The 23,823-nt window shown below is 38.1% G+C and overlaps 2 protein-coding genes across 2 annotated transcripts in view; both read right to left on the bottom strand.

Moving 5' to 3' along the window:
* LOC132823016 (single-stranded DNA-binding protein 2) overlaps positions 1-23,823 on the bottom strand; it is a 374,063-nt gene that overhangs the window by 118,617 nt on the left and 231,623 nt on the right. The gene's annotated exons all lie outside the window — the stretch shown is intronic.
* Positions 12,234-12,644, bottom strand: LOC132827361 (ATP synthase F(0) complex subunit C2, mitochondrial-like). Its single transcript, XM_060844020.1, has one exon. It carries the CDS (start codon positions 12,642-12,644, stop codon positions 12,234-12,236), a length of 411 nt encoding a protein of 136 aa, XP_060700003.1.

Here is a 23,823-nt window from a genome sequence, read left to right as displayed (position 1 = left end):
AGGAGTCTAGTCAGTTTTGAATTACTTAGGAAGCCTGGGTTCAAGTCCTACCTGCTCCAGAGGTGTACAATAACATCTCTGTGCAGGTCGATTATAACATATCTAAAATTACTCAGCCTTAGACAGAAAAATCACTCCATGGCCTCAGTCCATCACAACCGCCTTTGTTCCAGCTCATGTGGGTGTTGTGTACTTGGAGTTCCTCTTAAATGTACTTCTTTGGTCACTCCCATCTTAATTCCTCTTCCTGATAGCGTCCACTCTACTGGCACTCTGACAGGATATATATCCCAAGAGATGAAAAATATGCCCTGTCAACATGCGATATCTCTCCAGCTCCATGTCTATGTCCCACAGGTACGCCTCACCAGAATTTTGCAACACATCTTTATAGAAGCTTTCTCTCCATGCGATGTGCAGAATCTTAGGTAGTGAAAGTTGTCCAATTTATATCACCCTTTTGCTGTTCTTTTCCATGCCTCATTAGTGTAGATTGCAATTTACATAACTACATGTCGACAGGACATGTAGAATCACTGTTTCATGCAAAGTTCCCGCCAAAACCAACACATCCATCCAAATAGATGTAACCAACATTACATTTGACCTGTTGACTATTCGATGCACCATTTTATGACATTTTAATGATGCATGTACATGTACCTCCAGGTCCTGTTTGTAGCCTTCCAACATTAAACTATTTCAGACAGTTTAGGTCCAGAATGGGTATTTTCCGATACACTTCTTTACATATTTTTTCTCTTCATTTACAAGCTACAAGTGTCTGCAAATGTTGCCAATGAAAAATGGAAAACGGGAATCTAGTGATTGGAGAATTTCCTTTGCCTGTGTATACAGATGACAAAGTGATTACAAAGCAGAAACGCCAGCACTGAATTTGGCATTTAAATTCAGTATCCCAGACACGTAGCTATTGGTAATGTTCAGACACGCTGATGTAATAACCTGTTCGAAAACATGTCAAAGCTATGATACTGAAGGTTAAATTACATGCAAGTAGAGGACTATAAAAACATGCACAATCTATAGGGAAGCGGAAATACTGTCTGATCCATATCATTCCAGTTTAAATCACAAATCTGAAAACCTTCTTCAAGCATCTGAGCACTATATCATCAAAACATCTAAAAGGGAGCAAACCATCATCACATCAATATATTATTGTCATGTGATGTAATTTTAATGTTTTATGTAAACTACATCCAGTTTTGGAATGAGGGAGGATATGAAAGCCCCCCTCATTCCAAAACTGGATGTAGTTTATATATCTGAAATCAGTTGACTTGCTGATCCATGGGTTTTACAAAATCCATGGGCAGAATCTTCTCATAGCAGTGAGGTTGTTGGAGGCAGGACAGGAAATGAGCGATAATTCCTCGAGGGTGGGATGCTTTACCAAATGGCTACCAGCCAGTTAGCTTAACATGGCCAAAGAGCACATCAAATCACTCAGCAGTGATGGGTAGGACAATTTTGATCTTCCATTACCCCAGGTGAAGATCAAGCCACCATTTTAAAGGAAACCAGGTGGGCACACATTCCTTGTATGCAGGAGCATCAAACATTGACTCTCTGAATGATCACTGTTTGATTGAAACTGCAAAATCTTGTAAAACCGCTCCCCTACCCCCACCCATCCCCACGGACCCACCAAATGACCTCAAAAAGCTGCTACAGCTTGCTACTTCACTCTAGGCCTCTGGGAGATCAGGAGATTCTGTTTCTCAAGGATGGCAGTCCTTCAGGGTAGTTAAAAGGATTGGAAAAGTAAATGATTTCAGATCTCTGGAAAAAGAAGAATCGCTGAATCACATCAATCTGTTGAAACAATATCACTACCGCACAAAGATAGCAAGTACCAATATATCAGGTAGTAAGGACAGTAGAGAATGAAACGGGTATTGCAGGTGAAGCAGAAGATTCCCAAATTGTCCTTCCTACCCCACAATACCTTGCTACTCCACGCCCCCCCCCCCTCCCTCCAGTGATCCCAGCAGGTCAGGTTGGCAAGAGGACATCTGCCCCACCAAGAGACATTCAAGTGGGCTGGAGCCCTCTAAGCCTACATCATCAGACAGTGGTTGCCAAGGTTAGTTCAGGCAACACAACACATCTGTTATGAATATTGGACCTTCACTTAAGTGTGGTATTAGTTAAAAAAAGAAATTGTAATGGCATTAAAATTACTGGGGTATCTAATCATTGCATGTATGATATTCATTTTCAATACAGGTCTACTTTAACTTCATTCATAGATGTCATATTTTAGTTATGCTGCAATATTTTCATGTAGCTAGGATATTGCACTTAATTTGAGGGGAGTTTTGGATGATGTCAGTCTACGGGTGACAACTGCGGTCCCATACTTATTTTTACCTACACTACTTCAATATCAAAGTTGCATAAATGTTCCAGTGTTCTCCCTTTGGTCCTCACAACAGATTGTTGGCCTGCCAATTCCCTCCCTCATTACTTCATTCAACAGCAACTCTCCTTCAATCAATACATCCTCTTCTCCATCTAATAACCTTAGTGGGATGTTGTTTGATTGAAACTTGTGTCAAGCAGCAAAGCTACTGCATAACCATTCCTCATTCTTCTGTTGCCCTCGAACCAACTCTCTCCCAGTCACCCTTTAACTATCTCCTTTCAGACGCTTTTTCTTCCCTCTGGGTCAGATCTATTATCATCCTCATGTCCACAAATCTCTCATTATCTTCATTCCTTTACTGTATGATTCTGTGATCTTCTCCCATACAACCATAAGATAACCAACCAAGACCCTGGAACTTTCAAAGATCTGAAGCTCGTTCCCATCCCCAAGACTGTTCCCTCCACTCTTCAATACCCTCCGTTCAAGCTTGAGCACCCTGCCATTGACAGCACCAATCCTTCCCTTTAGGACCACCTATCTCTCTCTTAACTATCCTTGCTCAGAAAGTCCCCTATCCTCCAACAACAGAGTCACCACTTTTTTTCTTAAATTCATTCACAGGATGAGGATATCATAGCATAGGCTAGCATTTATTGCCCTTCCCCGGAGGACAGTTAAGAGTCAATCACTTTGCTATAGGTTTGGAATCACATGCAGGCCAGACAAAGCAAGACTAAAAGATATAGGAGTGGAAGTAAGACCATTCGCCCATTGAGTTCACTCTGCCATTCAATCATGGCTGATGGGCATTTCAATGTCACTTCCCTGCACTCTCCCCATAGCCCTTAATTTTTTGTGATATCAAGAATTTATCAATCTCTGTCTTGAAGACATTTAACCTCCCAGCCTCCACTGCACTCCATGTCAATGAATTCCACAGATCCACCACTCTCTGGCTGAAGAAATGTCTCCTCATTTCTGTTCTAAATTGACCCCCTCTAAGGCTGTGCCCGTGGGTCCGAGTATCGCAGCCGAACGGAAACAACTTCCCAGCGTTCACCCTTTCTAAGACAAGCATTATCTTGTAAGTTTCTATTAGATCTTCCCTCAATCTTCTACACTCCAATGAATATAATCCCAGGATCCTTGGCCGTTCATCATCCATTAGGCCTACCATCCAAAGATCATTTGTGTGAATCTCCGCTGGATATGCTCTAGTGCCAGTATGCCCCTCCTGAGGTGTGGGACCAAAGATTGGACACAGTATTCTAAATGGGGCCTAACTAGACCTTTATAAAGTCTCAGTAGCACATCACTGCTTTTGCATCCCAATCCCCTTCAGATAAATGACAACATTACATTTGCTTTCTTAACCATGGACCCAACCTGAAAGTCAACCTTTAGATATCCCTGGACTAGCACTCCCAGATCCCATTGTACTTTGGCTTTATGAATTTTCTCGCCGTTTAGAAAATAGTCCATGCCTGTATTCTTTTTTTCTGAAGTGCAAGGCCTCACATTTGCTTAAGTGGAATTTCATCAGCCATTTCTTGCACCACTCTCCTAAACTGTCTAAATATTTTTGCAGCCTCCCCACCACCTCGGAACTACCTGCCTGGCCACCTAACTTCATATCATCGGCAAACTTCGCCAGAATGCCCCCAGTCCCCTCATCCAGATCACTAATACATAAAGTGATCATCTGCGGCCCCAACACTGAACTCTGCGGGACACCACTTGTCACTAGCTGCCTTTCTAAAAATGAACCCTTTACCCCAACTCTCTGAATTCTGACAGAAGGCAATCCTCAATCCATGCCAGCAGCTCACCTCAACCACCTTACTCAGCAGCCTCCCGTGAGGCACATTGTCAAAGATAACATCCACTGCGTTTTCCTGGTGTAACCTACTTGTTACCTCTTCAAAGGATTCTAACAGGTTCATCATGCACGACCTCCCTTTACTAAATCCATGCTGACTTATTCTAATCCGACTCTGCACTTTCAAGAATTTAGAAATCTCATCCTTAATGATGGATGCAAGAATTTTACCTACAACCAAGGTTAGGCTAATCGGCCGATAATTTGCCACAACAGCAATTTCCTAATCATCTGGGACTTTCCCTGACTCCAGTGATTTTTGAAAGATTACAACCAATGCCTCTGCTAATTATTCAGCCACCCCCTCAGAACTCTAGGATGTAACCCATCCGGGCCAGGGGATTTATCATTTTTTATACTAATTAGCTTTTCTAGCACTTTCTCTTTTGTAATAGCTACCATACTCAACTCTGCCCCTGGACTCTTCTTAATTGCTGGGATATTACTCATGTCTTCCTCTGTGAAGACTGACACAAAGTATTTATTAAATTCTTCAGCTATTTCCTTATCTCCCATCACTAGCCTTCCTTTATCCATTTGGAGTGACCCATTTCTACTTTCGCCTCTTGTTTGTTTCTTATGTATTGAAAGAAACTTTTACTATCATTTCTAATATTACTGGCTGGCTTACCTTCATATTTGATTGTCTCCTTTCTTATTTCTCTCTTCGTTATCCTCTGTTTTTGTAGTCTTCCCAATCTCCTGATTTCCCAGTGCTCTTGTCCACTTTATAGGTTCTCCCTTTGTCTATGATATATTTCCTGACTTCCTTTGTCAGCCATGGCTGTCTAATACCCCCCCGGACAATCTTTCTTGGGATGAACCTCTGTACTGTGTCCTCAATTATACCCAGAAACTCCTGCCATTGTTGTTCTACTGTCTTCCCTGCCAGTCTCTGCTTCCAGTTGATTTATCAATTCCTCTCTCATGCCCCTTTAGTTATCTTTATTTAACTGGAACACCATTGCATCCAATTTTGCCTGCTCTCTTTCAAACTGCAGATTGAAATTTACTATTTCATGATCGCTGCCTCTGAAGTGTTCCTTTACTTTAAGATCTTTTATAAAGCCTGGCTCATTACACAGCACTAAGTCCAGAATAGCCTGCTCCCTTGTGGGCTCCATCACAAGCTATTCCAAAAAGCCATCCTGTAAGCATTCCATGAATTCCCTTTCTTTGGATCCACCGGCAAAACTATTCACCGAGTCTATTTGCATATTGAAGTGCCCCATGATCACCATGACCTTACATTTCTGACATGCCCTATCTATTTCCTGGTACATCTTGCACCTCTGGTCCTGACCACTGCTGGGAAGTCTGTAACATAACTCAAAGGAAAGTAGTTTCCTTTCCTAAAAGACATTAATGACCCAGATGGATTTTTCCGACAATCGATAATGGATTCATGATCATCACTAGTCTCTGTTTTTCCAGATATTACGTGAATTCAATTTCTACCATCTACTTTGGCGGGATTCGAACCTCAGTCCCCGGAGCATTGCCTCAGTCTCTGGATTAACAGTCCAGCAATCATAAAACTAGGCCATTGCCTACACTTACAATAATAATAATCAAAACAATAGCCCTTTAGTTCCCCTGTACATTCCTACACCCTCACCTTCTCTTCCTGTGTAGGGTCAGCTTCCCCTCATTGCTTCAGACACTAGATTCTCCCTTTCTTCAGACAACATGACAAATTGCCCAATGCCTGCTGCTACCCAATCTGAATCATTGTTACAGAACAATGCTTTTCAAAGAGAAAAAGCAACAGCTAATCTATCTGACTCTTGAAAGTCGATCACTTCACCTGTTGCATGACACTCAGATGCGGTTGAGAACCTGAAGTTTTTTTTTTTGCCTTTTAGGAAACATGCATGCCATGCAGGTACACGTGGGACTTCCCAACACTTGCTTATCAGTACACTCAAGATGCTTCCAACATCCAACAACTTAATCCTGTAGATCTATCCCACCACTGGGAAGTCTCCTACACAATTAAGTTCTATTGCTCACCAAGCATCAAGCTCCTGGGGGTAGTGCAAGGTATAGACTCATTGAACAAAAAAAAAGGAACGAGAGAGAACAGAAACAGGCTGAAAGTTTAGCTTTAACTCCATGGTTTTCATAAGTTTAAATTAACACTAATAATTTGAATCTTACGATTATTTTTAATAATCGTGACATCGTGTGACAAAACTATGGGTATGTGACAATTTCAGTTCTCAAGACATGGCAAGTGGTTATTGTAAACTAAGCAAGTTATTTATTCTTGTATTGTGTACATGCAGAAGGATCTAAGCACAATTCCAGAGACTTAAGCACAAACTCTTGGTTGATACTCAGTACTGTACTGAAACAGATATGGCCTTTCAGGTTAAATTTTAAATGGAGGTACTTACCATTCCTTGCCATCTCACTTGAGAATAAAAAAGACTATGACACTCTTGGAGTAGGGGAGTTATACTGATATCTTGGCTTATCCATCATCCTCAAATCATTTATCAGATTGTTGTTAATGGAACCTTGTACACACATTCCCACTTTAGAAGAGTTCCCAGTAACAGAACCAAATGCAGATTCTGACCTTAATGATTTCAGAGTGCTATCATTAGTGCAATCTTCCTTTAAACGCCCAATCAACTGTCTATCTCAGACAGCCAATCAATTAGAGATGGCAGCTATAGTCTGTAGGCAGGACAACCAATCAGATAACTGAAAACTATGGGCAGTCAGCATTATCTCGGAAGACGTGGGTGGTGTGGATGTTGAAAAGAGGTAGTGAGGCTGCCTCAAGATGCAAGCATTGTCTGAAGAATGAAAACAATTAGTTTTTTAGAAAGTTACCTCTGTTTGCAGGCCATCAATATGGAGGATTATTGTGAGAGAAATGGTTACAAAAGGTGAGAACTTCAGATAAAAACAGATTAGAGAAGTTGGGAACAAATTACTGCAGATGCTGGCAATCATACCGAAAATTAAAAATGCTCTGATGAAGAGTCATCCAGAAACATTAGCTTGTTCTCTCTCCACAGATGCTGCCTGACCCAATGTAATTTCCAGTATTTTTTGTTTCGAGCAGTTGAGATTGTTTTCCCTGGAGAAAAGGCTGAGCAGCGATTTCAAAAACATTTTCAAAATCATGAAAAGTAACATGGGAAGTTATTGGGCTAGTATTTTGGAAGTTATTGGGCTAGTATTTTGGAAGTTATTGGGCTAGTATTTTGGAAGTTATTGGGCTAGTATAGGTTAGGTAGGATTCGGTCGGCGCAACATCGAGGGCCGAAGGGCCTGTACTGCGCTGTATCCTTCTATGTTCTATGTTCTATGGGTATTTTGCAAACAGGAGGACAGGATTCCCCAAGGATCAGTGCCAGGACCATTTAGTTTAGTGCCCAAAACATGTGAGAAAAGAAATAGTCTGAGTAGTTAAGAATAATAAAACTGTCAATCAGCACAGACAACAAACTGGATGCAGAAATGAACCAACATTCAATGTAATAATTCGTTCAGAATTACAGCTTCATAATGTTACCTGTGTTTAATGTTTATATTGAATTAACTGTGGCATCTTGGTAGCATTTAATTTAAAATGCAACAGCTTGGCAAAGTTAGCGCTTTTAATTTAACAAAGCAGACTAATACATCAATGGCATAAGACCAGATAACCCAATCTCGCCAGGTAGCAGCCTAATTGCCCCCTGCTCAACATTTTAAATTTCCTCTACAGACAACTGGTTCAGACCTTTGGGTTCGACAAAGAAAATAGGAATTATACACTCTGTTTAAATGTATACGCTTCTTTCACTCTCACACCATTATCTGGCATGAACTTTGACGATACAAATCATCACAATCACTTTGGATTCCTTTCTGAATGGGGTTGGAACAATTAAACAGTTGTTTTCAAACTTCTCCTGCTTGGACTTTCTACTTTTTGATTTTAGATTTGGAACTCTAATTGGCATCATAGATATTGATGCTCAGGCCTCAATTCAATCCATCTTACAAGAAACAAGCCGCCCATCGACAGCACCCAAATGAAAACTTTGCAGTCCTTAGTTAAGTGAGAATCCCATCAGAGATTAAGATTTATTTTTTCTTTATTTACCTTTCTGTCTTGTTTGTTCTCTCTCATAATTAAATTTTTCTTTCACTCTGTTAATGTTTCTATCTGCGCCAGATTGGAATCTACTTTACCACTGGAGTGTTTATATTTCTGAGGCTTTCATCCACAAGTTTGTCTTAAAATAATACACATTCAATATTTCAAGTAAATTTGACTGGAAATATTTCTGAAAATAAACCACACCATTCTCTTCAATTCAGACATTTTTATTGTATTAAAATAATGAGTTAATGAGCATTAGTCTCTGGATTTTTTCTCTCTTCTACATTTGCCACTCAGAATTGAAAGTAAATTCTGGCTTTACACTATATCATATTAGAATTCCTAAAAATGATGACATATACTGTATGTGACGTAAAATTACCAGTTGATTTTAGCAGCAACATTTCTCCTTTCTTTCACAAGACTTCATAACTGAAGCAATTATAGATCAAACAAAAAACAGTGACTGTTTAAAGCATCCAAGAACAGACTGAACAGAAATTTCACTTCTAACACAAGTTGCAGACAACAAAAATAATTCTGTGTGTATATTATTTCCAACTGGCTCAATAAATATTCATTTTGCTAACTCATCATTCCATGATCAAGTGAATCTAATACTGTGGAATAGAAATTAGTATAATTTAAAAATGTTGTTTTCCCAGATCGAAGTCTTACTCAGAAATGCGCATTTCTTTTGCTTTCATTGTAAACATGATTGATGAAAACACACTTGTTTAAATTTGCTTTGGTTTATGACAAGTTATAATATAACCTCATCTATCTGCAGAACTCCATGAACAAGGTTATCGTCTGCCCTCATTTCCAAATCCATAACATTGCCTGATTTCACACTAGTTTCGGTTCATCTACTGCTGAAACCCTTGTTCTTGTTTTTGTCATCTCTAACATGACAAATACAACACACACTGCTAACTGGTGTCTTACATTCTACCCTCCACAAACTCAAGGTAATCCAACACTGCCGTCCATGTCTTAAATTGCATAAAGGTGTATTCACCTATCATCCATGTTTATTTGACTTACAGCAGATCCCATCAAGCAATATCTTGATTTTCACTATCAAATCCCTCTGTATTTCTGTAATCCTCTCCAGTCCTCCAAACCATTGAAAAAATCTGCATGCCCATATTTTCTCTCTCTTTTGGGGTTACCACAATTTTTATTGCTCTAGTTTATATTCAGTTTTCTCATCCCGAAGTTCCAGAATATCCCTTACTATTCTCTATTTTCTTTAAAATACTCCTTAGATTTTTAGCAAAGCTTATAACTCTATGTTCAGCGATGATTGAAAGGCGGAGCAGGCTTCACAGGCTGGATGGTCAAATTTCTTATCCTATGTCTTGTGTGTTATGGTCTTGAGGGAGCTCAGCGCACCAAAGCAAAAAAACAGATATTGAAAACACTATGGGCCCTGACATCATTCCAGCAATCATACTATAACTAACTAAGCTGTTCCAGTGCAACTACAATACTGGCATCTATCTGGCATTACTGAAAATTAGCTAGGCACATTCTCTCCAAAAAAGCAGGACAAACCCAAACCAATCAATACTACCCAACAGATTATTCTTGATCATCGGCAAAATCATGAAAGGGATTGTTAACCATGCTTTCAAGCAGCATTGGCAAAGGAATAAAAGCTCACTGATGCTCAGTTTGGGTCAACAATGCAGGCCCTCTCATTAAAGTCTTGGATAAAATATGGACAAAAGAGCTTAAAACCAGAGATGACAGTGACTGTCCTTGACAGCAAGGCCATACTTGATTGAATGGGCATCAAGGAGCCCTAGCAAAACTGGAAGCAATTGGAATCGGGAACACTTGCCACTGGTTGGTCATCTTTAATGAAAAGGAAGATGATTGTGGTTATTTGTAGTCAGTCATCTCAATTCCAAGGCATCTGTGCAACAGTTCTTTCAGCCCAACCATCTTTGTCTGCTTCATCAATACTCTTTCTCAGATAATGAAGCAGTCCATGTCTAAATGCAATAAGACTTCAATAAAATCCCAGCTTGGTCTGAAAAGTGGCAAGTAATGTTTATGCTACACAAATATCCAACAAGAACCATCTCAAACGAGATAAAATCTAACCACTTCCCTTGACATTCAACAACACTATCATTGCTGAATCTCCACCATGCACCCCCACCCCCCAACCCACTCCACTATCAACATCATGTGTGGGAACAGCTGTATAAATACAATGGTGACAAGAGCAGGTCAGAGACTAGAGATGTTTCAAGAAGTAACTCACCTTCTGATTTCCCAAATCTTGTTCACCATCTACAAGGCGCAAGTCAGAAATGTGATGGAATACTCCCCATCTATCTGGATGAGAATAACTCCAATAACATTCAAGAAACTTGATACCATCCAGGACAAAGCAGTCCTCTTGGGTTGGCACCACATTCACAAATACTCACTCCGTCCAACACTGACACTCAGAAGCAGCAGTATGCACCAGTTGCAAGCTGCAGAATTCACCAAGGCTCTTCAGATAGTACCTTGCAAATGTGGAACCACTTCAATCTAAAAGGACTGGAGCAGCAAATAAATTGGAACATCACTATCTGCAAGACTCCACACACCAAAGCTACTCACTATCTCTATTGTTTCACTGTCTTTTGGTCAATACCCTGAATATCCATCCCTGCCAGAATTTATGATCAATCTACACCAAGTGACTGTACCACTTCAAGAAGGCAGCTCACTACCACTTTCTCAAGGGCAACCAGGGATGTGCAAGCATTACCTATATCCCATGAGTCAATGATAAATAAAAAAGTTCACTTCCATGAAACACACCATCCTGACTTTGAACTTTATTGTCGTTTCCTCACTAGCATTGGATCAAAAGCCTTGCCTCCCCTCCCTTACAATACATTGGGTCTACCTATACTACATGGACTTCAGCAATGCAAGATGGCAGCTCATCACCACCTTCTCAAGGACAATTAGCAATAGGCAATAAATATTGGGCTGGCTAGCAATGCTCAGATCCTATGAATGAATAACAAAGCAAGTTACCTTTTTAAGACTCATTATTCAGCAGTATCTTACATTTATATAGCAACTTGAATGCAGTAAAATGTCTAAAATGTTACACTAAAACAACTTTAGAATTCTTTACCATTTATTTGGCTTTGGAAAAACATTGGATTTAAATTATTTTAGGTGCAAAGCACATTCAACAAATTAAGAAATATAATTGGATCCATTAACTAAAGCAGATTACGGAAGTTAAATGAGCATAGAAACAAATGTTTCTCAAATAAATGTATTACTATGCTTTTTTAAAAATTATCATTTATAACATAAGCAGAAGTATGCCTTTCAGCCCATTGAGTCTGCTCCACCATGCAATAAGATCATGGTTGATCTGATAATCCTCAACTCCAGATTCCTGCCGTTTCCCTACAATTCTTGATTCCTTTACTGATTAAAAATCCAGACCTTGATTACACTGAACAAGCCAGCCTTGACAGCCTCATGGCAAAAACTTTCAAAAATACCCTCCGAAATAAGAAATTCCTCCTCATTTCTGTCTTAAATGTGTGACCTTTTATTCTGAGATTATACCCTCCAGTCCCGGACTAACAGGAAACAACCTTTCCAAATCCACCCTGTCAAGCCCCCTAAGAACCTTGAAAGTGCTGATTTTTTTTATTGTTTCACCATTTTATTTAGTGACCACTATTATATCTAAATTGTGATACAAAAGGATTTTTTTTAAAATCCTCTTAATATTTCATGGTGATAGAGGTCAAAAGCACTCAATACAATAATCTAGTCTTCCCTAGCCACCTCCCAGATTCTCCCACAGGAATTTACATGGCAAAGAGAGGCAGGAAGGCAATCATCAGACAGAAGGGACCCATAACTTTAGACAGGGCAAATCCCAAGACTGCATAAAAGAAAAGTTGCCATTTCACGGAAGGGTTCCTGACATTGCCAATAATATCAAATACCATCCCAATACCAGCACCAGGGTCAGCCATGCCGCCAGTAGCAGCACTGATACCAATGAGCAGCAACAGTATTGATATTCCTGGAGGTGATACTGATCTTGAGGTCCTACTGTTGAGTACTGGTGTATTTCCTGATGTAGGGAAGAGCTGTGCTTGTTCATTTCTGATCTCTGGTCTGCTTAAGACTGAGTTTGATATCCGCCCAAGGAATGTCCTCAAAGTGCTGTGAACCACAGCAGGGCTGGAGACAAACTTACCACAAGCATACATCGTGATTTACATTTTCTCCTTACAAGTCACCTTGTATGTTTTAATAAGGTCTCCTCTCATTCTCCTAAGTTACAATGAATACAAGCACAACCTACTCAATCTCTCTTCATAAGCCAGTTCCCCTATACCTGCTATCAGCTAAGTGAACTTTCTCTGGACTGCCTTCACTGTCAGTGTATATTTCTTCAGATAACAAGCTCAACACTGTCACAGTATTCCAGCTGTGGTGTGATGACTGCCTTGTATAGTTTTAGAAAAATGTACGTAGTTTACACTGCATTTCCTTTGGACTGAATTGAATTCAAATTTTGACACTGAAGTTCAAATTTACAATAATCAAGCTTTGTGGACTATCAAAAGCAGTGTTACCAGTATTACATAAAAGTTTTATTTTAAGGTTTTAATGTAAATGGATATTCAAGTTGGTAATTCATTCCAACAGGTTTTTTGTTTGCATTTTTTATGCATTTAATTTTGTCATAGATCTACCCATAGACTTCCTTGTTAGTCTGTGACGGTGCTGAAAGTCTCAACTGCCCTTGTGATTTAGTGAGCCTAATTTGGTTATCTACATGCATTTTACTAAAAAATGTTGTGATTTGATCTTACAACCAGTATTCTTAAAATTTGTTGCAAGTGCTTTACAAATACGTATACTTTGTAAAAGTGTGTACACATATTAATCTTGTAGTAAAGTATCTTTGTTCTTGTTTTCGTTATAGAAGCAGGCTCGTTTTTACAGCTGAATGTATAATCATGTCTACAACTATGCAGGAAGTAAGAAAATAATACAATTCTCAGGAAGGAAGTTACTGCATTCCCTTTGCCATTGTCATTAGAACACGTCCTGAATAACCCAGGATCCCATTAATGCAAGGAGAATGAAGTATGCAATGTTTCCCAAAATCTGCAGAAAGAGAAAGCCAAGCTGATGTAATTAAATATTTTGTACTTCTTGTTGATTAATTTCAAGGTTTTAAATGCATTCTACACGAAGGAATGCCTTACATTATAATAGCACTTCAGCTTCTGGTTACCAATCATAAAAAACAGCATTGTGCAATTTTAAACGTTGGAATTGTTACTCTATTTTTACAAAAATTGTTGTTTCTGCAATGCAGCTAACTTTTGTCTTTTCGGGACAGCAGATGCAACAACATACCATTAACAATATAAGTATCCACTCCAGCCTCATATTCTGAAAATTTTTTCCTAGTAGTAGATGCATTGCCGGCAATCTTTTGTGATTCTGTAGACTGGAACTATAGAGTGGATGATGACTAACGTAACTCCACTATTTAAAAATAAAAATTTAGAGAGAAATCAGGGAATTACTGAACAGTTAGCTGGACATCTGAACTACAGAAAATGCTAGAACTCATTATAAAAGATTAACAGAAGAGCACTTGTAAAGGGCTAGGCAGAGATGGCATGGGTTTACAAAAGGGAAATCACATTTGACAAATCTACTGCAATTTTTGAGGACGTAACTAATAGAGTTGATAAAGGGGAACCACTGGGTGTGATTTACTTGGATTTGCAGAAGGTTTTCAATAAGGTCCATTAAGAGAGTAGCATGTAAATTTACAGTGCATGGAATTAAGGGTTAGTGGACTGAAATGGACAAAGAACTGACTAGCAGACAGGAAACAAAGAGTAGGAATATATTGGTCATTTTCTATGCGCCAACCAGTGATTAGTTGGGTACCACAGGATCAGCAACCACAATATATATTAATGGTTTAGATGAGGGAACTAAAAGGTAGTATCTCCAAGTTTGCAGATGTCAGAAATTGGATGGGAGGATGAATTGTGAGGAAGCTGCAAAGATGCTTAAGTGTGATGTGGGCAAGTTGAGTTAGTGGGCAAATGCATGGTAAATGAAGAATATGGAGAAATGTGAAGTTACTCACTTTTGTAACCAAAACAGAAAAGCAGATCATTATCTGAATGATGATACATTGGGAAAACAGCAGGTGCAGCAACACTTGGGTGTACTTGCACACCAGTTGTTGAAAATAAGCAAGCAAATGCATCAGGGGATAAAGAGGTAAATGATATGCTAGCCTTCATTGTGAAAGAATTCAAATACAGGAGCAGGAATATCTTGCTGCAACTGTACAAGGCCTTGGTGAGACTACACCTGGAGTCCTGAGTGCAGCATTGATCTCCTTACCTAAGGAAAGATGTTCTACCTCATGTCGGAGCGCAACAAAGATTTGATTCTTGGGTAACATATGAAGAAATACTGGGCTGGTTAGAACTATATTCACTGGAGTTCAGAAGAATGTGTGTGGAGGGGTGGAGGAATTGCATTAAAATCTGTAAAATTGTAACAAGACTACATAGGGTAAATATACAAAGGATGTTTCCAATTAAAAAGAGTCTAGAACAGGTGTCACTGTTTAAGGATACTGGATACGCCATTTAAGACTGAGATGAAGAGAAATTTATTCACCCTGGAAGTGGCAATTCTGTTGAATCCTCTGCCATAGAAAGCAGTTGAGGCCAAAACATTGAGTGTTCTGAAAAAGATGTACTATTCAGGGATCAACATATAGGGTGAATGTAGGAACAGAACATGGTGTAGGATGATTAGCTAAGATCATATTGGTTTGCAGAAAAGACCCAAAAGGCTGTAACTACTTTCTACATTTCTGTATTTCACATATTTAGTGCCATGTATTGCCATTTTTGCATGATACAACTAATTTAGAATAAACACCATCAGTATTAAAGCAAAATCAATGTTACTCCCTTTCAAAACTTAATCAAGTGTCATTAAATAATGTTACTTTATTATACACTTTTAAAAAATCAGCGTAAGGAGTTCAGAAGAGATTTGGTATTAGTTTTGAAATAGAAAATAAATGGAATTTCCTCTGAAGTCCTTTGGGATACACACCTTTTGATTTTACAGACAATCTAACTGGTGGGTTTGGGATCCCAGGAGTGTGAGGGACCCTTAGTTTAAATTAGGGATATCCATGGAAGGAACCACTGTATTTTACAACTGAATAATGGTAAATGATATGCAGGAGGCAAGCATGTTGAGTCTTAGTCTGAGATTTATACCGTTATAAATATGCCAACATTATGAACATAAACACAAAAACTGGAGAGTCAATGTCAATAGCTTCAAATTTATTTTCTAACAATGACTTTCTGCAGTAAAGCTTGGAGCGTATGATGATTCAAAATAAGTTATACAGTGTCGCTTTTTCAAACAGTTTGGCAATAAAACAATCAACACAAACACGTTAATTAGTAATGTCAGAGATAGTATCTTTACAATGCCTAAAAACAAATAAAAAGGCTAAAACAGGTTATGGTTTTTGTGATAGTTTTTTTCTCTTTGGCTGGAAATGCATTATGAAAATATTAATGTCTTATCCCATTCTAAAATATGCAAGCTTCATGTCAAGTGTTCATAATGCTCTATTAAATATGGAAGGACAACTTAGCATAAATTGTGGTCACAGTAGAGAACACAAAATCAACAGATTGCTTGGGTATATTGTAATGTATCATACAAATGAAATACTAAACAAAGCAAGGGTTAACTCTGCATTCAAACAATCACTTTTCTCCCAAAGGACTTGAGACAACTTTTACATTCTATAATACTTTTTCTTCTTGCATGCAATAGGGAGGAGGATGAAGGTGGGGTTGGACAAAGATTGTAGTCATTTCCTTTGCTTTGTAGATCCTAATCATTATTGATGTTCAAACAGAACAACAGACAAAAGTCAAACTTCTAGTTTGTTGAAGCTCATTTATCAAGCCAGAAAAAGCTACTTGCTACTCATAGCCAAAACCAATTAGCCTTGGGCTACAAGACCTTATAAATCCCACCAAACATTACCGTGTACAATGAAGCAACTTGTACATTATTGAAAAGGAAACCTTCTAGTGCATTTAACTGCACTTTGAGGCATGCCTGGATTAGTGCCAAAACTACTAGTTCTCTCAGACCACATTTTATTTATGACGACCATATGCAAACAGCAAAAAAAACTGCAATGATACATGTTGCTGTTCAGAAGCCATTTTACATGTTTTACAACAATGACAAGTAGGGGAAAAAAAAGAGGAAATCTGGTTCATTTCAAACATTTACATCCTAGTAAATTCTAGCATAATTTGTGTTTCTATTAAACAGTGAACAAATTTATGGTATCTCTCCATCTTCATTGATTTGCAAAACAGCTGATAAATACGATAGTTATTTTGCAGAATATTTGTTTTATTGACAGTGGGACATAATTGTTTTAGGGATAAGGAGGAAAATTGGAATCATTTCCATTTGCCTCAACTCACAAAACAGCTGTTTCTCAAGTGAGTCACACATTTTACCCAAATAACAATGATTTTGCTATTGAAATTACAAGCTTTTTGGCCATGATTTGGAGATGCCGGTGTTGGACTGGGGTATATAAAGTTAAAAATCACACAACACCAGGTAATAGTCCAACAGGTTTAATTAGGAGCACGCTAGCTTTCGGAGCGCCGCTCCTTCATCACCTCTCCGAAAACTAGTGTGCTTCCAATTAAACGTGTTGGACTATAACCTGGTGTTGTGTGATTTTTAAGCCTTTTGGCAACTGCATTTTTTTTTAAGAATTAACTTATGCATATTGCTCATTCCATCAATTCTAATTATGAATTGAGATTTATTAGAGCTTCTACCTAATGTGAAATGAACTGCATTTTGTATTTCAATAATTAAAAATTCTCTAAACAATGATTCAAATGAAATTTGAACATCATTAAATTTTTGCTTTCTGAAAACAGTTATTTCAGCTGAAAGTTGCATTTCTTAAGATGACCAAATTTGTATAAAGTTAAAAATCACACAACACCGGCATCTCCAAATCATGACCAAGTTTGTTGCATTTGTAGCGGAAAATTATTAAGAGATGTTCATTTGTTATATGCAGTCATAACCAATACAAGGGAAAATAATGATAAGATTTGCTTTATACGTTAAAGCTCATTGGTTGAGGAGTCAGTGGACAAATAATTTCCTTCCTTTGCAGTGATTGTAGATGAGCAAGAGGAAATAACCCACCTAATTTTGAGACTACCTCATAAGGGCAATGACATTAATGGGAAGTGGTATTTTTAACATTTCACCTTTTATAACTGATTTTATAATTTTTACTCGGTCACTATAATTACATTATTTCTTGCTTCAACTGGCTTTTTTCTTTTCTCTCAGCCTTTAAAATACAGTAAGCTTTGGTTAGAAACTCTCTCATCATCGCAAGACCGCTACCAAAAGAAGCCCTTTCTCAGAAGAAACCACGTAAACAATCTTTTATAATCGAACTGGAGTTAAAATATGTATTTTTTAATGATGACAGAACACAGCAATGTAGAGAGATACATATAAAATAATGTCATCTCTTTATATCATGCCTTAATTTTGTAATTTTAAAGTAAATTCTGAAATCTCAGTACAAAATCTTATAAAAATGTGGGCTAATGTAGTAATGATTGTTGACAATGACTTTCTACAATTAATCATTCATTGAATAACCTACAAACAGTTATGTGAATCTTGTTGAAAATCCACTGTTATACAATCAATGTAACTAGGTCCTTTCCGCAGGTCTCACTAATTCCAACTTCTCTTCTGGTTGTCTTAAGCTTCAGAATAACTATCACAGTTGACCAAAGTCAGAAGGTCGGGTCATTCTTCTTGTAAAACTGTGCACATAACCTAAATTAAGAGAAAACTTATACCTTTGAGATATGTAAAGTATTTGGCCATTGTAGGAATTAAAGGTTTAGTAAATTTCATTTATAGCTATAAAAGTGTTTATTCAGGAAGAAAATATATGTACGTGTATCACAAACTACTATACAAGATGCACAAATCATTTTAAAAAGATCTGGACTTTCATTCCTCTGCTTATGTCAGACAGAAGTGGGAAATTTAAAAATACAAGCAGAACCCAATTCCAGGATTCCAGACTCCGTTCTTATCCTGCAGGATTTTCTTTGAGCCTAGGCATAAGATTATAATTAGCAAGCACGTATGCTTCCCTCACATACCCCAGTGTGGAGATTGTCAGTTTAGCCTTCCCACCATTTCCATAAAGTCTAGCCAGTTTACTAGGAGACATGGTTTGCAGAATCTCAGAACAATGATGAGCCAACAGTCATCTGGGGTGGGGAACTTTTGACAAGTAAGTTTAAAAGATGTTGACAACTTCATGTGTAAGATGTTTTTAATAATAAAATAATAAGTGACTCATAAATTGGCTTACATTTTGAAAGAGTTCAGATGCATTACAATACTTGATCAAGTGCCCTTCTACTTTCAACATAATTGAGATTAAAATTTTAATTTGTCAGTTGGGCACTGTGCTTTAACTTTTACATTGACCTAGAATCCAGATATTTGATAGCTTTGAACAAGATGAACAAATGCTTGACTTAAAGATTTAAAATCAATCTGATAAGCTTTTGAATAAAAATGGACTAATGGCCAAATGTTATAGCAATTTCAATAGCTTTATTATTCTGGACTATGAAGATTTTTTAATTCAGTTATGGAATGAAATTGTTGTGAATGTATGGCTGGGCTCCAAGTCCCATTTACAGATCTAGCTCAAAAGAAGTTGTTTAAAGTAATATTAAAGGAATTGTGTGTTTTTTTTGGTGGCAGTTACATGAGCAGATAATAGGATTAAGGTAATTTAATAACTCTCAAACAAAAAAAAACGAAATTTGCTGCAAAAATAAGGGGTTACAGTGGGAGATTTGATGGGATATGAATAGGGCATTGGAATGGGTAGAGATTGAGGGGGAGTGAGAAGTAAGGACTTGGGTACTGACCAGTCATTTACAGAACCAGACCAATGTTCCAAAGAATACAGGCAACCATTCTAACCTTCTGATCTTAGCAACTGACCAGTTCTGATTTCCACCTTGGGCTACTTCTAGCTGTGGTGGACCACTCTCCAACCTGTCCCTATCAACGTGATAAAAGAAATAGAGCTATATAGCTGGATTGCAACATTGCAAAACTTGTGATTCCTCCCTTGCAGATGAAAATGTGAGCCCCCATAACATTTATACAAGTTGCCATCCATAGTTGCAGAAGTATAGTACTATCTTGCACTTGCTAACTCACTAATTCACTATATTGACCTGAATAGTATGTTCAGCCTAAAAGTATGCCCAGTTTCATTTTATCGAATATCATATATCAAATTCCAAAATATATGCTGTCAGCATAGCAGCCTCTTTAATATAGTCAATAATCCAGATCAATCATTATTATAAAACTAATTTAAGATTTCTACTATTTCTCTAATTAGACAATGCAAAATTTGGAGGAGTTGAACTTTCAGCTGTATTTAAGACCTTTTTGAATTTAAACCAAACAATATGATTTTAAACTTTAAAATGTGAAAGGATTAATCATAATTATTTCTAAGTCAGACAGCCCCTTGTAGTACAAACTTATTCACTGAAAGAAGAGCTCAAAACCTGCATCTTGCCTAGCCTCATTTAACAACAATGAGAAAGAAGCTGTTGCCATGGTAACTGGTCAAATAGTTTGCAATCCCTATAGTCTATGGTCATACACAAGAATCAAATTATGCTTGTGTCCATTCGTTACATCAATAACAATTTTTAAGTTGATGACAATTTTTTATTGAATTTGAACTTTTTTTAAAAAAAAGACTTGCTTGTGTTCAGTGTTGATGGCTGAGATTAAAATTTCCGTGGGATATTTTGACATAACATGATGATATTCCACACTACATTAAGCCAATGATTAGTTTATCACAGTGTCAGACTGTCATATATAATCCAATTCTTCATCAATCAAACCGAACTCTGCAACAATTCACAATTTCAATTGAAATTAGCAGCAAATCAGCCTTTGCTCACTATAAAGATAAAAATAAAAATTAAAAAAAGGAAAAAATAGAATAATAAAAGTATTGGAAAGGGCAGAAAAAATCAGAAATAATGAAATTCTGATTCCAATATTTATATATTTAGGGGCGGCACGGTGGCATAGTGGTTAACACTGCTGCCTCACAGCACCAGGGACCTGAGTTCAATTCCCGCCTCAGGCGACTGACTGTGTGGAGTTTGTACGTTCTCCCCGTGTCTGCGTGGGTTTCCGCCGGGTGCTCCGGTTTCCTCCCACGGTCCAAAGATGTGCGGGTCAGGTGAATTGGCCATGCTAAATTGCCCGTAGTGTTAGGTAAGGGGTATATGTTGGGGTATGGGTGGGTTGCGGGTCGGTGTGGACTTGTTGGGCCGAAGGGCCTGTTTCCACACTGTAAGTAATCTAATCTAAATCTAATATAATCTAACCTTTTTGGTATTTGATAATAGACAATGGTCTATGAAAGAAATTGATAGTTGACATTTGTTTTCATAAATTCTAATAAATTTCAATTTAAGTAAATTATCACAGCATAGATGTAAGTTGATTGAAAATTAGTCACTAATATACTTTTAAAAATTGGTTAGTCTTTACCAAATTGCAGAAAAATAATTTCAGAGTCAAATTAAACATTTGTTCGTATTCAAAAATAAAATACACCACAGCACCAGAAATTATGAGACAATTGGTTAAAAACAAAAAAAAACCTACACTCAAGCATTATAGGATTCTCGAATATTTGAAGTTCCCAGTGAGTTTGTTTTTGCTTGTAAGACAATATTAAAAATAATGCAAACAATGCATGGTATTAAGTGAAAGTGTACACTTAAACAATGTAGTTACAAAATAAGTTAGTGGGTTTCAACTTAAAGAAAGAAAGGCTTTCGTAAATTTGCATACATGGCAGTGTACATGAAATAAACCTTTCTTTCATAAGTCTGCAACAACATGCTGCACTATAACAACACCCATATTCCATCCTGAACAATGACTATCCACAAAGTTCTTAGCAGTTAGGCTTTTTTTGTCCAAGTGGCCACTGCTGGACTCTGGACCAGTTCAACTTCCACTTTAGAATGCTGAGAGGTTAAGTCACAAAAGATGAACTTCAGCATAAAAGACATACTAAAAGCAAAAACAAAAACAAAACAAGAGCGATCACTGCATGCTAGGAAGCACTGTGCTCCAGAGAAAATGTCAAAACAAAGGTTTTGTCTATCTGTTCTGAATGTAATTAAGAATGTAAAGATTTGAATACAACCTCTGTCTTCGATATTGATCCAAATCTTTGAAACTGGATTAAAACCCCTATTTCTTAACTTTATCAGATAAAACAAAATTCTTAGCACCTGATTTTTCAGGCTAAACTTCCAAAGGAGGAATCTTCCAATCTCAGCAAGTGCAGGCTTCCTCAAAGGCAGCAGTGGAAAGAATCTTTGCAGAAACCAGTTCCCGTTTTCACAGCAAAAGCTACTGTACCTTGATAAGAGTTTAAATATTCCAAAGGTTCTTTGAAAAGCAATGGAGAGAGGTTGTGGAGAAAAAGGGAAATGCTTAAGGTGAAATGGTTTGGAATGTAGGTGCAATGAGATGGATAATTTATCAAGGTTGAGATCCACTGGTGCAATCAGGTCAGCGGGTTGGTGAGTAGGTTGGGTCAGATCAAATTCAATAGAGGATTAAGGAGTTAGTTGACGTGTCAGTTGAGGACTGTCAGTTATCAGTTGTATGTTTATTGAGGAAATAGACATGGTTATAAAGGGTCTGTTTTTCTGAGGAGTGACAATCCCACTCAGATTGCTTCATTTTTACACAACATAAGAGCTCTCTTTTCCTAAAAGATTCCAGGATACACAAAGACGCTTACCTCTATACTGACAAGTTCTTCATAACAGATGGGGAAGGTACATCATGTGTCGTTTATCACAGAGGTCAGCTATCATAATAAGTAATTTAAATCAGCACCACAGAGAACTATTTGGCAGCTCTTATGAAAGGCTAATTAAAAGGTTAGGATGCTGGGATAGGAGGATACCAGGTGGATGGTGGATGCAAGTAAGTGTGGTACCCAGTGGATAGATACCAGGGAACAAGGTAGCAACGGGTAAATGTGGAGTGTTTAGGGAAGGTTGGGATGATTTGGAATCAGGCCATGGGGGTTCAGGCCACAAGTATAAAACAGCAGGGGAAGAGGGCATACAGTTCAACAAGATAGATCGGGGGAGAGAGTAGGATGTCATAGTGGAGGAGAAAGGGGGTTACTGGGTATAATGCTGGGGGTGAGGGGGGAGGGGTGTTCAGAATTAGGGATAGAAGCAGTGTCAGGTCACGTTCAAGGAGGAGAAATATAGTTGGGGTGGCGTGAGTTAAATTGAGGGGTGGTCAGTTTAATATCTACTCAGGAGTTAGACTAGGTTTTTCATAGTCTAAATTTTTCCTGAGCTAACAACTTATTATTTAACAACTGCAAAAGCCTCTGAATTTTCCAATTTAAATTGATATTATCAGCGTGTTCTAGAGATAGTGAACTGAAATGTCCAGATGCCCATCAGAATCTTCAATTTTGGACATTTCTTCAGAGTCTGTTATGATAGGAATTCCATAGGATCCCCAAGCAACTCCTACCTACACTTAGGAAACTATTATCTGGCCATGAAACAATGTAATTTGTCTGACCTTTCCTGATAATTATCCAGGTATGATTTTGAAGTAGTAACAAAAAGGATTGATGAGGGCAGAGCGGTAGATGTGATCTATATGGACTTCAGTAAGGCGTTTGACAAGGTTTCCCATGGAAGACTGATTAGCAAGGTTAGATCTCTCCGAATACAGGGAGAACTAGCCATTTGGATACAGAACTGGCTCAAAAGGTAGAAGACAGAGGGTGATGGTGGAGGGTTATTTTTCAGACTGAAGGCCTGTGACCAGTGGAGTGCCACAAGGATTGGTGCTGGGTCCTCTACTTTTTGTCATTTACATAAATGATTTGGATGCAAGCATAAGAAGTACAGTTAGTAAGTTTGCAGATAACACCAAAATTGGAGGTGTAGTGGACAGTGAAGAGGGTTACCTCAGATTACAACAGGATCTGGACCAGATGGGCCAATGGGCTGAGAGGTGGTAGATGGAGTTTAATTCAGATAAATGCGAGGTGCTGCATTTTGGGAAAGCAAATCTTAGCAGGACTTATACACTTAATGGTAGGGTCCTAGGGAGTGTTGCTGAACAAAGAGACCTTGGAGTGCAGGTTCATAGCTCCTT

The sequence above is a fragment of the Hemiscyllium ocellatum genome, chromosome 2 (genome assembly GCF_020745735.1).
Source record: "Hemiscyllium ocellatum isolate sHemOce1 chromosome 2, sHemOce1.pat.X.cur, whole genome shotgun sequence".
NCBI lineage: Eukaryota > Metazoa > Chordata > Chondrichthyes > Orectolobiformes > Hemiscylliidae > Hemiscyllium > Hemiscyllium ocellatum.
This window is presented reverse-complemented; position numbering and strand designations above follow the sequence as displayed.

Excerpts from the sequence above, each read along its gene's own strand:
- LOC132827361 (XM_060844020.1), bottom strand. The coding sequence starts at position 12,644 with ATGTATGCTTGTGGTAAGTTTGTCTCCAGCCCTGCTGTGGTTCACAGC.